Raw genomic sequence first — 15,025 nt, 5'->3', positions numbered from 1 at the left:
GGGGGGGGGGCAGGGCCTGGCCCCCCAGCCAGCTGCCAGCAGAACCCCAGTGGTTGGGGGGAGCAATGGCCACCCCTCCCACCAGCAGAACCCTGGCATCCTGGGGGGAGCAAGGCCCTGACCCTCACCAGCTGCCAGCAGAAGCCTGGAGCCCAGGCCCCACCAGGCACTAGCCCCACTCCCTGACACACATCCACACTGCAGCAGGGTGAGCCCAGCAGACCGGTGCCCACAGGACTCATGCTGGTGTGCTAACAGCAGCTGTGTGGATGTTGCCACTTGGGCTGTCAGTCTCAGGGAGGTGGGGGCACGAGAGCCTAAGCTGCATCAGCCCCACTGCATGAGTTGTGGGGGGACTCACCCCCACTGTGCAGACACCCAGAAAGAGAAGTTAGCACTGAAATCAGCCTAGGAGTTCCATGTAGGAGTGTTTGCTACAGTGCAATTGCAACACATCACAATTCTTGGGTAGCATCCTACACACTTGACAGTGTATCTATTCCATACATCCCTTCCTCGCCCCAGGCCAGGGTGGAACACAGCAGTTGCTTACCAGCACTGCTACCCTACCCCTTGGCACAGGAAGCAGAGAAGGCAGCATCCCCCGCAGGGGAAGAGAGGGGCAGAACTCAGTAAAGAGCTCGCTGAGTGAAAGCAGCACAGGGTGGGAAGGATGGAGCAACAGCTGTGAGGGCAGGTGGGTTAGACAGGTCACACCAGCTGCTCAGAAAGCTCCTTCTGGCTGGGGGATCTAGTGAAGGGCAGGAGCAGGAAGACAAGTGTTAATTAAAACCTTCGGATTTTCTTTTGCCAGGCGACGGAGGAGAGATGAGTCTCACGCACGCTGTTGGGCAACGTCGTGGTAGTTTTGCCCCAGGGAGCACAGACAATGGAAAAGCTGTTCAATAAAGCACCACCCCCTCACCCCCCGCACAACTGCTAGGGGTAAAATGTTTTGAGCATCCTGGGCAGGAGGGGGGGGGTTAGTCTCTAGGAGCAAGAGCCGGACATCTCAACCTGGGCCTAGGACTCCAGTCCCTGCCCTCGCCCCCAGATTTGCCAGGACCCTTCCTTGGGCAGGTCCCCGCTGCACTCTGGGTAGCAGTTTATGTGCGAGAGGGGGGATAACATCCACCGCTGTGCAGCCCTTTTCACACTGAGGCTCTGGAGATGCTGAGTAGGTCGACAGTCCTCTCTATCCGCAGAGGGAATCTCGCTTTAAATGCAAGCAGAGGGATTTCCGAGCAGCAGAGATCCATTAAAGCCCAAGGAGGGGTGAGAGGAGTATGGTTTTTATGCTTTATTGCAACAGCACGTCAAATCCTTGAAGAATCACGGCACGTGCCCCGAGTGCATTACACAAATCTCTACCACCTCCCGGCGGCTGACTGCATAACGTAGCCTGTGCGCAGATTTCATTCTCCTACTTAAAAAAAGTGTTTCGCCTCGAACAGTCTACAACCATTCAGAACACGGACCCCTCCTTTCGAAAGCAGAATGAAAACCCCCAGAAATGGGTTATGCCAACTTTCCTATTTTGTCTTGCGGGGGGGGGGGGGGGGGGACGACACACCTAAACTTCCCTTTCTTGGATCCAATGACCCCATCCCCTCCCCTCAGAAACAGCCTGCAGCAAAGAGTTTCCTCCTTCTCTCCGTCCCCCAGTGGAACACTTGGGTTTTAACCTGGTATAAAGCTGACAGCACCAGCAAAGCGGGCGTCACAAGAAGAGTCAGCGCTTCAGAACAAACAAAAGCCAATACAGGCAACCACTTAAAAACCGATTCTAAAATAGAGAAGCTAAAGGGATGCAGTAAACCCACAGCAAAAGGGACAGGATCTCCTGAGGAGGCGGCCTAAACCAGAGACATTAAACCTCTGGTTTGGCTTAATAAAGAACAGTAGATAAAAGAAGGAAGAATTGTTGTTTGGATTAACAGTCAGTCCTTCAGGCCAGCGCCTCAGCTCAGCACCAACACACAGAGACCTGAAGCCGCCCAAAGTGGCAGGCTAACACAGCCCTGGTTTTAGGGCACAGGTGGTCCACAGCGACCACCGCATTTAATCAGCTGGTAAGGAGGCCAACAGCAGCCATTCGTCTTTGCCCCGGTGCCACGTCCCGCAGACACTCCCAGCCAAGACGGCTGGGGCCAGTGCACTCTCTTTAGCAAGATAACCCACTTAGCACAGACCTAGGGCTCCTTATCCAAATCTCGGGCAGCACTCACCAGCAGAGTGGAGGAGTGCGGCTGCATGCCACACTCCACGTCTGGTGGTCCCCCAGGGAACCCCCCTCGGCACACCGCCAAGCTTTGTCTGGGAACTCCTCACAGCTGCCCAGCTAGCCTGACAGGCATTAACCCCCACCTCCCCCCATACGTACTTGGGAGGAGCAATCCCTTTTCATGAGGGAAAGAGGGGAGCACAAACAGAGCCCTCTGAACCAGCTGGCCCACAGCCTGACAGCCTGCGACTCCCCACGAAACAGGACAAGCTGCCCCTGCCATATGCTATATTGTGCCCTAGAGCAAAGAGAGGAGTGTGCTGTCCAGCATTCAGCCCTCAGCCTCTCTGCACAGGCCTCCCCCAGGAGTGACAGCACCAACTGCACCAGTGGCACTTTGATACAGACACGTGTCCACTCGGAACGGGGCTTCACACGGGGGCCACCACACAGCATGGGAGTGACCCTGGCTCCTGTCCCAGGCTGACAATGGGCTAGTCTCCCTACACAAAATAATGTACAAGAGTCCTGCCTTTTAGGAAGGAAAGTAAGGCCTGTTGCCTGCCCTGGGGGCAGAGAAGCTGAGAAGTAATCAAAGTCAGACATCTGCCTTTGTATTTGCACATGTGCAAAATTACTTCACTGCTGAATCTCGGTGCCACTCAAAACCAAACCTCTCAGCATGAGGAGGCTGAAATTCCATAAAGAGAGGGCAGTTATGCTGCCTCCTGGAAAGCAATGCCAGTATCTAGCCTCTTGGGACAAGGCCAATTGACTCTGAGCTGGGAAATCCGAAGAGAAAGCCAGCCCTGTGCAGAACTGTGCTACCTTTACACTTGAGGGCAACTGGCCACTGAAGTCTGAACAAAATATCTCCCCATCCCCCACAAACAAAATATTTCTTCTTGAACTGGCCAAACAAATCCGGGCCACGCACACTCTTAGCATGTTCCTGGCGGACTCTGGAGCTGCCCATTGACCTGTCTGAATTCATGCCGCACTCTCAGAGTGCAAGATCTGCACAGATCCGGGAGGAACCCCATGCCTGGAATACAAGTGTAATGCTGTACTGGCCGAGGCAGATGGAGTGATGCTAGCACAGGGACTAAGAAATGTTTGCACAAGAGCAGGTGTGAGGATGGAAGGAGAAGAGACATCTCCCATGGGTCTCAGATTAATACTCTTGGACTGACAGCATTCAAACAGGCGCCTGCGCAGTGTCCTGGAGCCCTTACGTTTGGTTTTATAGGATGCTAGGAAACCCTCTTAGACTCAAGAGTTCCAGCACAGTGTCCCTGCTCCGTATTATCTCTGTACGGAGACCTCGAGATGCTACTTCCTAGATACAGGCAAGAACCTGCAGAGGGAAAAAGATAGAAAAAAAGAAGAATAGAAAAAAGCTTTCAGTGAACTTTAGCGCTGGTGAAAGGCGCTTGGTCGACAGCCTGGGAGAGGAAAACCCTCCATCAGCCAGAGCCCAGGCTGCTGCCGCGCTGCAGACCCATTGCGGGGAGGAGGGGTGTAGTCTCCATGACCCATTCTCGCCTGGTCTTCTCTGCTGGGGCCTCCAGGCAAGGGGGCGCACAACTCACACCAATTGCGAAGGTTCTGTTTTGATGTCGGCAGCCACCCTGCAAGAATCCCAACTCATTTCACACAGCGGCTTGTGCCTTTTGAGTTTAATGGTAAGGAGTGAGCCAGGAGCAGAGCAAACGCACACTGCACTCAAGCCAAGTTGGGTCTGGGCCAGGTGCCCCGATCCTGCCGAAGGAGACAGAGATGGGTCTCTGGGGATCCCCCACACAGGGTTTCATGCATGTAAAGAGAGTGGGAACAATGCAGACAAAGGACAAAGTGGTTCGGATACTAGCAGCTACAGAACCAAACCTTCCAGGCGCTGTTCACCGATCAGTTTGCCTTCTTGCCCAGTCTTTTAAAGACACTAACAGTCCCTGTATTGTCCATCTGAGCGCTATAGATTTCGCTGGTGCTGCTTACCTTAGCGCTACCCAAAGTCCTCTTTAGAGTGACCCTGAACTGCGGCGCAGCTTTGTTCTTTGTGCTGGTGACGCTGCTGTCCTGGGCCTCGGTGGGCAGGGAGGGCTTGCCCAGTCTCTGGATGACACTGACTTTGGACGTTGATTCCAGCTTCTTTTCCTTCACCGCCAGGCTGGAGCTCTTGTTGCCAAGTCGCCGAATGGTCGTCACAGCTGGTTTTGCCTCCGAGCTCGTGGCTTTTGCTTTGATGGTTACTCCTGGTTCGGCATGTTCCTTGCGTAAAGGCTTGGAGAGCTTCTTCAGGACCCCAGCATACTGCAGGACGGAGCAGTCGTCGTCACTCTGCGCGGCTTTGTCCTCCTCTGCCTCCAGTGCGTCCCCCAGTCGGCTGAAGACCCCTGTAGGCTGCAGTGCATCACAGGCATTAGTAACACATGGCCAAAAGGAATAAAAATGGGGTGGCAGTGTGGCCCAGTGGACCGAGCACTGGACTGGGGCACAGGTTCTGTTCCCAGCTCTGCTACCTGCCTGCTGGGTGACCTGAGGCAAGTCCCCTTCCTGCGCTGTGCCTCAGTTTCCCCAGTTGGGGGACATTATATAGCCCTCTTCTGCGATGTGCTCCAAGATGCACTGACAAAAAGTGCTAGATCAGAGCAAAGGATTATTCTTCTCTTAATACAGAGCACGGCTGGTAAAATATTCTTCCACTTCATGTTCACTGGAGAGAGCCATACAATTCCAGCGGGTTAATAGTCACACAACCACCTTGCTCTGACGTAGAACACGAGATCAGCATCTAACCCAGAGCAGAGATGGGGAAACTGAGGAACAGAGGGGCATGATTAGCTCAAGGTCACTCAGAGGTTGGTGGCAGAGCTGGGAACAGATCCCAGGATTCCCCAATCCCAGCCCAGCCCCACTCTCTGTTTCAGGTGCATCTCAGATTTTGATGTGAATGCGCTGACAGACAGGCATTAAGTGTCAACCATAGAGACCCAGGTCCTCCACCTCCAGAACAGGCGAGGTGCATCAGGGCAAGTCCTTCCCCATCCCCTCCCCTCAACATGCACCCCATGGCTCAGAGGGGACCTATTTAACACCCTCTCTTGGTTAAGGCTGCCAACAGGGACGCAACGTATCGTGGTTATTTCTGTGACGCGAGCACCTGTCCACTAGGAACGGATCTCAGACCCGAATCTTTTCACCAAGGCCGCAAACAGCCCGGGAGCAGAGGGCTCATTCTCTTGGCTTTAAAGAATACCGGCTGTAGCAGAAGTGACCAATGACCCCTTCTCAGCCTTTCGACCGTGGCTGCGGATCCTGAATGACCATCTCGATGAAGGCGGCTGTGAGAACAGGCACAGCAGCCATGGGCCCCAGAGCGGTAAGACCGAGCTGGATGAGAAGGAGCTCTGGGAGCCCCCGCAAACTGCATTTCAATCCTGCCTGTGCAAAGCGCACATGCCTGCCTCTGACACCAGGAGCCAGACTGTCCCACCTCATGGTGAGCCATCCCGGGATTTCAATGGGACACAGAGCACAGCAAGGGACTTCTGGCTAGGACGCAGGGCCCTCTCTCACAAGCTAGTCAGGTTCCACCGCCATGGAAACACCCTTTCCTCTCACCTTATTTCCTGTGGTTGTGTCTGCCTTCATCTCAGCTCCCAGCCGGTCAAACACAGACGTCCTGGGCACACCTGGCAGCAGCCAAGACGAGAGAAGTGCTTTCAGGCTTCCACAAGAAGGAAACTGGGGAAGGTTTTACGAAAACCCCAAGGGGCATCCTGTGGGCTGTGAGCACGGTTCAGCAGGAAATGGTCACCTTGCCCTCCCCTGCCCCTTAGCAGCACATGCTGCAAGCCCTGCTGCAGACAGTACCCCCACTGACATCCGACGGAGAATATTCGACATGCCTCTCCCACTCTTCCTTCCAAAGGCTCACAAAGAGCTGCACAGCCCTCCGGACATGCAGCCACCTCTGGAGTGGAGCACAGCGGCCAGGTTACAACATGCTGCGCGACGCTGTGGGAAAGGAGCACTTGGCCAGGATTCTCTCAGAAACCAGCCACGTGCTCTCAGGCTCTCTACGGGACTCTCAACAGGACCTTGGCTTTCATGCCTCCCTTGAAAGTCCCACATACACGAAGGCCTTGTCTAGTGCCCCCCTTTAACTGTACCAGCGCACCCCGTCATGTGGACGCAGTGCCCGGATGCTTTACCCTACTACTGCAATTGCCAGGTGCGGCGAGGAATACGCTGCGCTGGTACGAGGCAGCTCTGCACCACACTAGGGGTTGTACCAGCATTACCACACTGTTAATGATATCACACCCGAGCTGGCACCAAACCCATCTCTAGATCAGACCTTGTGTGTGTGAACCCAGCGTGTCAGCCTCACGGGGCTGGTTGGGTGCAGCTCGCCCTCCTTGCTAGTCACACGTGCTTGCTGAGCGGGTGTGGAGAAGGAAGTACTGTTCATCTGCCATTGTAAAAGCGGGTCTTAAGCACCAGGTCTCTGCTAACCACCAGCAGCCACATTCACTGCAAGCCACCAGGGTGCAGGCAGTGCAGCTGTAGCCACATCATTCTCATGATACTAGAGACCCAGGGGGTGAGAAAGATGCACAGAGCCCTTCTTTGGGGCTGGGAAGGTACCTAGAGCGGCACAGCTAACTACAGGGTGGAACAGCTTGGTTAGCATAAGTTGCTAGTACAGATCGTAAGACTGAACGTGCTAAGCACTGTTCCACCTTGCACTTTGCTGGGACGCTGAGAGTTCCTTTCCCAGACGGATGGAGGGCTCTGTGCGGCTCGAAAGCTGGTCTTTCTCACCAGCAGAAGTTGGTTCAATAAAAGATATGGCCTCCTCCACCTGATCTCTCTTGACGTGGGGTTCAACAGTGTGCCAGCTGGCTCTGGGGAAGACAGACACACACTTCGCCAAGGGGCTAAGAACATACCAGTGGTACCTTTTGCTGCCTGCTGTTCCAGGATTTTCTTAGTCCTGGGCGTGGTACCTTTTGGCATGTTGATGATGTACTTCCCTTCCATCTCCGCTGTAACTCGCCGTCGTTTCACCGGCCTCACCAGGCTCTCGTCCGCTGGATCGCATAACGCTGGGGAAAAGCCAAAGGGGAGAAGAGATCAGATTCTACTAACTCCAGCTTTACCCCTCAGCTCCTGCGCTTTAGGGATCCCACTGGATAAAGCATTTTCCTTCCAGAGGCTCGGTGGCAGAGGAGTCAATATTTAGGGATGGATTAAGGTACGGCAGCCCAACAGTCACTTTGTCTCCTAGAGCTGCTGTGATGCACTCTCTTCTCTCCAGGAAGCCTGCAGAGGAGGCAGCTGCTTGGCCTCGGGGACTGGCAGATCTACTGCAGATGAACAGATCGGGGAAAGGGACCAACCAAAGCCCACTCCGGATACTGCATCCCACGCTGGACTTGGGTCCTTTCCTGAGCCGTAGTGTCACTGGTGACCACGCTGCACTGCTCAGGAGTGGATTTGGTAGAACTAACTGAAGTCTCCACAAGGAGACCTCACTCCAGAGCTCCCCCTCTGCTGCTTTATCTGCAGAACCAGGGCAGGGCTGCAGGCTGCTCTGGGTGTGCCAGTTCAGCTATCTGTGAGGAACTGGAGCTCGGCCGTTTGCTCCGTTCCAGCCAGTCTCCCCAAGAACTAGTTTGAGCTCCCTCGTCCATCCAAAGAGCTTTGGGGAGATCAATACATGGCCCAGAAGGTTCCCTGGTCACCACTCCTGCCCAGAGGTCTTTACGCAGCGATTTAAGAACACAGTTGGGTTTAGTTCTGTGGCCCTGTTTTTCTACCATATACCTTTCTTACAGGACCCAGCTAATACAAAAACAGAGTCACTAAGTACATTCTAGTGCTGAACTTCAGATCAGAACAACTAGCAAGAATCCTCCCTGTCCCCCAAGTTGCCGTGCAGTGCAGCTCACCTGTGACCCAGCTGCCATTTGAGTAGGACTTTAGCATTAGCAGGCCTGCCAGCCGTGGGACTGACATCCTCTGTCCAACCAGGTACTATACGGGGGCAGCCCTGGAGGGAGCCCCCGCTCCCCCTCCCAGGCCGGCTCACTCTGTGCTGACCATGCAGTCCTTGGCTCCTCTGCCGGGAATACTGACAACCACCTGCTGTTAGTGGTGGGGGTGGATTTCAGTGAGGGGAATATCTGTCTTCTGTGACCTGGACTGAGACCCCCATTGATGGCTTTGGAGTTGCCTGTGATGATCTATGAATTTTATATGCTCTATACGTTTGTCTGAGTATTGCAAAGATGTTTACTGTTATGCACACACTGCACTAATTCAGTAACGGAGGGGGGAGGGGGGGGAGAGAGGCAGGAAAACAGACGACAGCCTAGATACGAGCCCCATAGCAAACACCCCTGACAATTAACTGTGATATGCTGCTACCCTGCCAAGCCCAGCTTTCCCAGGACTGCGACACCCAGCTCAAAAGCCTGAGGTGGATTTAAAGAAACAAGCTCCCTGGGGGGGAAGACAGTTAACAGGGAGAAACTACCCCTCGTCTTTCCGAGGCTGAGGCTGACGAGGAAGCTGAGTCTGCTAGGATCTCTGCCAAGGGAAGACAAGCCTCTAGGCAGGTCAGCTTTTCGCTGTTTTAAGCTCTATTCTCTTGTGAGGCCAGGTTCCCTCTCCTGAGATCAAACAATGCTCAGTGCTGGTCACAAGCCCCCCGAGGAACAGACCTGCAGCTACTGAGGTCAGTAGCATCTACTGGGCATAAGCACAGTGCCGCAGCCTCGTATCCCAGCCTGAGAGTGGGAGTCTCTTGAGGGAGTAGGTGCACTTGGAAGAGACCACAAGAGGGGACAGAAATCCCCCAAACCATGATACCCACCAACAGCCACTAGATGGCAGCACCTCTAGGCTAGGCTGGCTCTGAACTGGTGACCTGGAAGTGGGAGGTTGTGGATATAATGGCAATCTTGAGATTCCCCCCTCCAATCATTTAGAGCAGTAATTTACATTTACACAGCACCTTACAGCCCCATATCACAAAATGGAATCAGTAATCACAGAACTAGACAGAAATCACCTTGCACACCATTGAAACCCAACCAGCTCTGGGGTGGAACACAGCAGCTGGTAAGTAGCTCACAGCAACAGCACACACCACTTTACAATAATGAGGAAAAAAGAGCTCCCAATGCAGCATTTCACAGGTTTCCCTCATACCTGCTTTTGCGTTCTTCACAGCCGTTTTGTTGGACACAGTAACAGAGATTTTGGATGTACTGGTGTCAGGTCTTCGGACAGGGGTGGCAGGTGGCGAATCTCGGCTTAAGCTGTTAGCGATCATACGGGTGGCGGCTGGAAGGCAAGAATAGCTGGTGACAAAGCAGAATCAGGCACCAGTGACATATTCCCAGCGTACAAGATGGAGCAGGGCTCCTGTTCTGCTCCCTAGCTCCCCAAACCCCAGGGGCTGGCTCAGGCTGAGAAGGGGCTAGCCCTGCCCCGTTAAACAACAGAGTGGAGCAGAGGACGATGGGTATTACAGCTGCTGCCTACACCCCAGTAACACAGGACAGCCAGCAATGAGGTCATTTGCCAAGCAATTCTAGTACCATATTCATAAAGACAAGAGACTGTGTCTTGGGAGTTGTCAAAGAGGGGCCCAGACAATGGCACCTCCTTTGAATACAGAAGAGCAGCCCAGAGGCAACATCAGTCCTAGTGGGAATCACCAGCCAGCCAGACACAAGCGAGCGCATCTACTGCTGGGGCCTGTGGTCCCCATGGGCTACACGTCAGTACTGGAGATGCAGACAGCTGCCAGGTGCTCCAGCGTATGTCGATTAGGTGTGACGCTCCGTTTCAGAGGAGACAGAGGCTAAGCTCAGGTGTTCCGGAGCAGAAATGGGGAAGAGACCTGATTTACAGAGAAGGCCGAAGCTCAGGGTCGGACCCACGGGCCCGTACTTACCGCTGGTGGCGTTCCTGCGGAGCTCTGACTGCATACTGGGCTGGTTGGAGGACACCGATTCAGTAGCGGCCTTGCACATCTCCTAAAAGAGACCAAGGCAATTTCTCGTCAGACAGGCTTTCAGGTCAGCGTTGCTCTCACTGATAACGTGGAGGCAATGTCCCAATGCGACATGAAGGCTCCGTTCAAGTGCAGCGAACACCCGCATGGTTCTCGGACTCCCCTTGGGATGGTTCTAAGGGCTGAAGCAGCACGGAGACCCGGCTACCTCAGATGGAGGGGACAGCTCCAAACAGCCAATACAGCGTAAGAGCCGCTTTCTGCCCAGAGGTTTGGCATAGGAATGAACTAATGTCTAGCACTTTCAATTCTTCCACTCACCTCTCATGAGTTCAGCATTCACTGGGGAGTAAGCAGTGTCTAGCACTCAGAGAAAGGGGCCGGAGTCAGAACTCCTGGGTTCTATTCCAAACTCTGCCAGTAACTTGCTATGCGATTCCAGCCGGGTAGCCTCACGTTGCCACCTCGCTTTACCCCACAGACAAAACGGTGGCACAGGCTCCCCTCCTATGCCACCAGACTGTCATTCAGCCTGGCTATGTGGGTTCAGAGCCGGTGGAGAGCTTTACACAGAAGGTGCTAAGGGAACGCGTTAGGACACTAGGAAGGGTTTCATGGGCTGCCACATCTTTGAAATTCATAGCTATTAAGGCCAGAACGGACCACTGTCATCCAGTCTGGCCTCCTGCACCACACAGGCCAGAGGCTTTCCCCCAGTGAGTCCTGGATCTACCTCAGAAGTTGGCAACTGAAAGAAAGAAGAATCCACCCTTGAGCTGAAGTCCCCAAATCCTGGAGAATCCACCATGCCCTTTGGAACGTTGTCCCGATGGTTAATTACCCACACTTTCCAATGTGAGCCTTGCTCCTGGAGAAATCCAGAGGCATTCCCAAAGAGCAGAAGTCACTAAAGTTTACAAAATGTGATTCCCTAGAATATTTTACACCCTGTGGTTCAAAGGCCTGGCACTGAGCTCAGGTTGTCCACACAGAAAGAGCCTACTTGAGCTCACACTGACAAGGAAGCATGTCCCTGCCCTGACCAGTGCAAACCAACACACCGACAGACAGATTACCTGTCTGTAAACAACTTTCGCGTGCTTGAGGATAGCGATAATATCCCCCACCACCGTGATCCCTAGCTCATTCATGATCTCCTTGTTCAGGTCCAGCAGCATGTTCTTCTGGATTCTGTAGAGAACAAAGCATGGAGCAAAGACTTCATCAATGGGTAAAGACTTTCCATGCCCTACAGTGGAGGATCTCAACGCATTTACAAGTTAACTGACCCTCAGGAACCCCATGCAAGATAAGTGAAGTATGAAAAGCTCATATCCCAGCTCTGTGATGGAGGGCAGCAACTGGTAACAGAATGCAGCAAGGCTTCACAATGCTGGAAGTGGAAGAGAATCAGGTGTCCGAATAATAGTTAATGTAACCAATTAAGCAGACTGGAATTTGGCCAGGACACCAGGGCTAATTCTCTTTCTTTCTCCTGCAAAATATATCATGGGATCTTCATGCCCACAAGTGCTGGGAAGCTCAGGGTCAGATCTGACAGAAGTCTCATGTGTCACCCCTGCAGGGTGATCAAGGAGCGCTGCTGACAGGCTGGAGTGAAGAGCTCCGTCCATTCCTCCCAGCAAAAGCCTATTGGTGCAATGTGAGCTGTACCCTCCCTGGGGCTGCAGGTGAGGGGCCCGGGACTCTGCACAGAACTACGGAGACTAGAACGGCTAGGAGCAAGGTTCCAAGGCCAGATGGGACCATTGAACACTAGTCTGACCGCTTATAGAGCGCAGGCCAGAGACCTGCCCCACATTAATTCCTAGAGCAGAGCTTTTAGAAAAACATCCAGTTCTGATTTAAACGGGCAGTGATGGAGAATCCCCCATGTCCCCGTAAGATGTTCCAATGGGCAATTATCCTCCAACAATTAATTACCCAAGTGACTCTTTAGTGGCAAACTTGTTCCTCCCACCCAGAAAGGAAGTCCCTGAGACAATTAATACTTAACACACACAGGGCTATGTACACCTGAAAGGTATTTTAAAAGCAGCCTGTCTTCTCACCAGCACCTCTGTAAAGAGGGGAACTGAGGCAGGGAGCCAGGAAGTGAGTTGTTCACAAGCACAGAGGGCATCCCATGTTTAGAATATACCCTCCTCCTTTCGGGTATTCTAATGAAGACATAAGTCTGTAACTGAGACTGCGAAGCGAGTTTAGTTCCATGCGTTTGTGCCTAGTATTTTTTTTTTTAAGTGATGGAAAATTGTTGCCCATGTCTCACAGCAGCCTCACCTGTTATCCACAAACATAACTGCGTAGTTGACAGCAGGGCCTGGAGGAATCCCAGCTTCCTTAAAAAACTGAATCCACTCAGATGTAGCTGAACGATGCAAGACACAAAACAGAACGTGATTAAACTACCAGCAGTCTGCTGTGATGCCCTCTAACCAGGCAGAGATGCGACAGGAGCTGCGTGCCCCGGAGTCGTCATCCTGCCAGCCAATACATGCAGTGGCAGTGACAACTGCTTGAGACACAAAGAGAGAGAGACTAAAAACAGAGAAATCATAAATCCTCATAATGCGATCGCTGGGGGATGATCATGAAAACGCTGCCTATCATGCTGGCCAACATGGGCTCATCGCTGCCTAGTGCTCCCTGGCTGGCTGCCCTCTCGTCTGACACTTGCACTGTTTACTCATTGGGGCAGGTACCTTCGCTCTGTTGTGGCCATACAGCGCCTACCACAATCTGCTGCATGGCCGGTCACTTCGATGCATCCCTTGGACTCCTGGCAAGTTGCTACCCTGGCCCTCAGGCAAACCTTTGAGTCCCCCAGTGCTTCTTGGAGAGTTCTGAGATGCCCACACAGCAGCAGAGTCAATCAGTAGCAAGCAGGTGCCTTCCTTCCCTCCCTCTAGTCAGTTTCAACTAGCTTCAACATTATTCCTTCATGAAGATGTTGGTGTTACTTCTCCGGGGGGAGCGGGGGGGATCGATCAGTGGTTGGTTAAATCTTTACCAGCCACAAATTATCCCATAGCAGTTACTGAAAATGCTTCACGGCAGCTTCCTTATCCATCAAATTCATAGTCATTTGGAAACACAGAGAGGAGAGAGACAGCTAAATTAAAGTGGCATATCATTGCCAGCTGGCAGATTCCAGCGGAAAGCCTGGAATATATTCTAAGATCAGGCTTCAAGAAGTAAATTGAGATCGCAACAAAATTCAGAATTAAAGTAGGAACTCTTCATAAGCCACCCTAGAGGTTATCAGAACTGCAGAGGACTCTAAATAACAGCAGGACATTATCCTCTATGTGCTGCAACCGGCAGCGGAGTCACAGGCTTTATCTCTGGATTTCCTGGCCTTGGGAGGTTTCAGTCATGATCATAATGTCACTTCTGTATCTCTCCTGCAGTTTAGGGCACAGATCCTGGCACCACATGCTGAGCATTCACAGCTGCTGTCACACATCAGCCTGGCTGTTCACGCACCAGCCACTGAATTCCTCTGACATTTGAATATGCCACAAAAGTTACCGATAAAATCTGCTCTTCTGAGCACCTTTACACAGGGGCTATTGTCTTACCGAGATGTCCGTTTACACAAGAAAGGGGATACCTTCCAAAATCAAAATATCATTTCAGACTTACCCATTGTAACTGACACCATTGTGGGAAATCCAGAAAGACCCCAGTGGGGCCTGGCTCTCACAGTGCTGAAAAGCCTGCAAGGAAACAACATATCATTACGGCAACTGCACTTCGTGGATGACGCAGGCAGAATTCCAGTGCTGGCATTCATGGAACAAGAATAGCCCGTTACCCACTCCCAGCCCAGGAGTTTAAAGCACAACACCTCACATCTGGTTCTACAATGGCGGCTCTTATGACGCACAGGGATTTTTGACTAGACTACATTAGGCTCCTGTCCTTTGCCCAGGGCTACAAATACTTCAGTGCTTCTTAAAGAGGAAATGTAGATGGCAGACCCAGCGCCTAGAGAGTGTTCAGACACAAATGGTGACAATGCTAGTCAGCTTTCTGCAGATCCTGTCGCTGGCTCATCACTTATGGGCATTTTTAGAATCATGATCTGGTTGCTAAGATTTCCTTCTCTCCTGCAGCTTGTTTCCCCCTCGAGGTCATGGTTCTCGGTCATTATCCCGCCAGGGTCTTGTTATCATGAACGTCTGTTTGGGACCAGCGCTGCCAGGGGGTTCAGACAGGTGCCTGCTGCTCTGGAACAGCACACGATGACTTGAGCAGGTGCTGGGGGAGCACGTTCGCTCATCTGGCTGGGACTGAAGAACTATTTCCCTCTTAGAGAAGGGGACAGCAATTACCATGCTTGGGCCAGCGAAGGACAGTTACAAAATGGCTGGGCTGCGGCCCCAGGAATCAATAACTAGAAGCCGCTCACAGAGCTTCCTGAGGCTGGAATCCTAGGCCTGAAAGGGGCCTAGGAAGCTCAAGGCAGGAGGGCTCGAGCTCAGCAATCCCTGCTGCCAGGGCCCACCAGGATTCCAGCTTGGCCAGCAACACCTGCTGGTGTGGTGGGGCCAGTGCCCGGGTTCAACCCCCCTGTGCTAGGGACACAAACTGCTCAGTCTAACGCAGTAGATCCGGATCCCACGCTCTCTGCCCCACAACCCTCCTCAAATCCCCAGGAATTTCTCCCCTAAAATCCTCAGTAGCCATCTCCCCTTCCACGCGCCAAGTGAGTTCATCCCCGACAGTCCCCCCAGACACCC

General features: G+C 52.9%; 1 protein-coding gene across 5 annotated transcripts; it reads right to left on the bottom strand.

Moving 5' to 3' along the window:
- Positions 1–1,285: 1,285 nt before the first annotated feature.
- C11H19orf47 (chromosome 11 C19orf47 homolog) lies at positions 1,286–14,030 on the bottom strand. 5 transcript variants are annotated; one of them, XM_032795634.2, is made up of 9 exons: positions 13,926–14,030; positions 12,561–12,648; positions 11,336–11,450; positions 10,200–10,281; positions 9,449–9,583; positions 7,183–7,338; positions 5,849–5,919; positions 4,223–4,627; positions 1,286–3,581 (listed from the first exon to the last, which is right to left on the bottom strand). In XM_032795634.2, the coding sequence occupies exons 1-9, from the start codon at positions 14,014–14,016 to the stop codon at positions 3,564–3,566; spliced, it is 1,161 nt and encodes a 386-aa protein (XP_032651525.2). In that variant the 5' UTR covers positions 14,017–14,030; the 3' UTR covers positions 1,286–3,563. The 5 variants fall into 5 exon arrangements, with proteins under 5 accessions (XP_032651525.2, XP_074926658.1, XP_032651523.2 ...); XM_075070557.1 differs by having other exon boundaries at positions 7,192–7,338; XM_032795632.2 differs by having other exon boundaries at positions 1,286–4,627.
- Between the last annotated feature and the right edge of the window lie 995 nt (positions 14,031–15,025).

This window comes from Chelonoidis abingdonii, chromosome 11 (genome assembly GCF_003597395.2).
Source record: "Chelonoidis abingdonii isolate Lonesome George chromosome 11, CheloAbing_2.0, whole genome shotgun sequence".
In the NCBI taxonomy this organism is placed as follows: domain Eukaryota; kingdom Metazoa; phylum Chordata; order Testudines; family Testudinidae; genus Chelonoidis; species Chelonoidis abingdonii.
Note: the sequence above shows the minus strand (reverse complement) of the source record. Positions and strands in the feature narration are given on the sequence as shown.

Coding starts and splice junctions, on each gene's coding strand:
- C11H19orf47 (XM_032795632.2), bottom strand. CDS start 14,016: ATGTTGTTTCCTTGCAGGCTTTTCAGCACTGTGAGAGCCAGGCCCCAC. Junction 11,451..12,560: donor GTTATGTTTGTGGATAACAG/GTGAGGCTGCTG, acceptor TGTTCTCTACAG/AATCCAGAAGAACATGCTGC. Junction 10,282..11,335: donor CGAAAGTTGTTTACAGACAG/GTAATCTGTCTG, acceptor GGTCTCTTTTAG/GAGATGTGCAAGGCCGCTAC.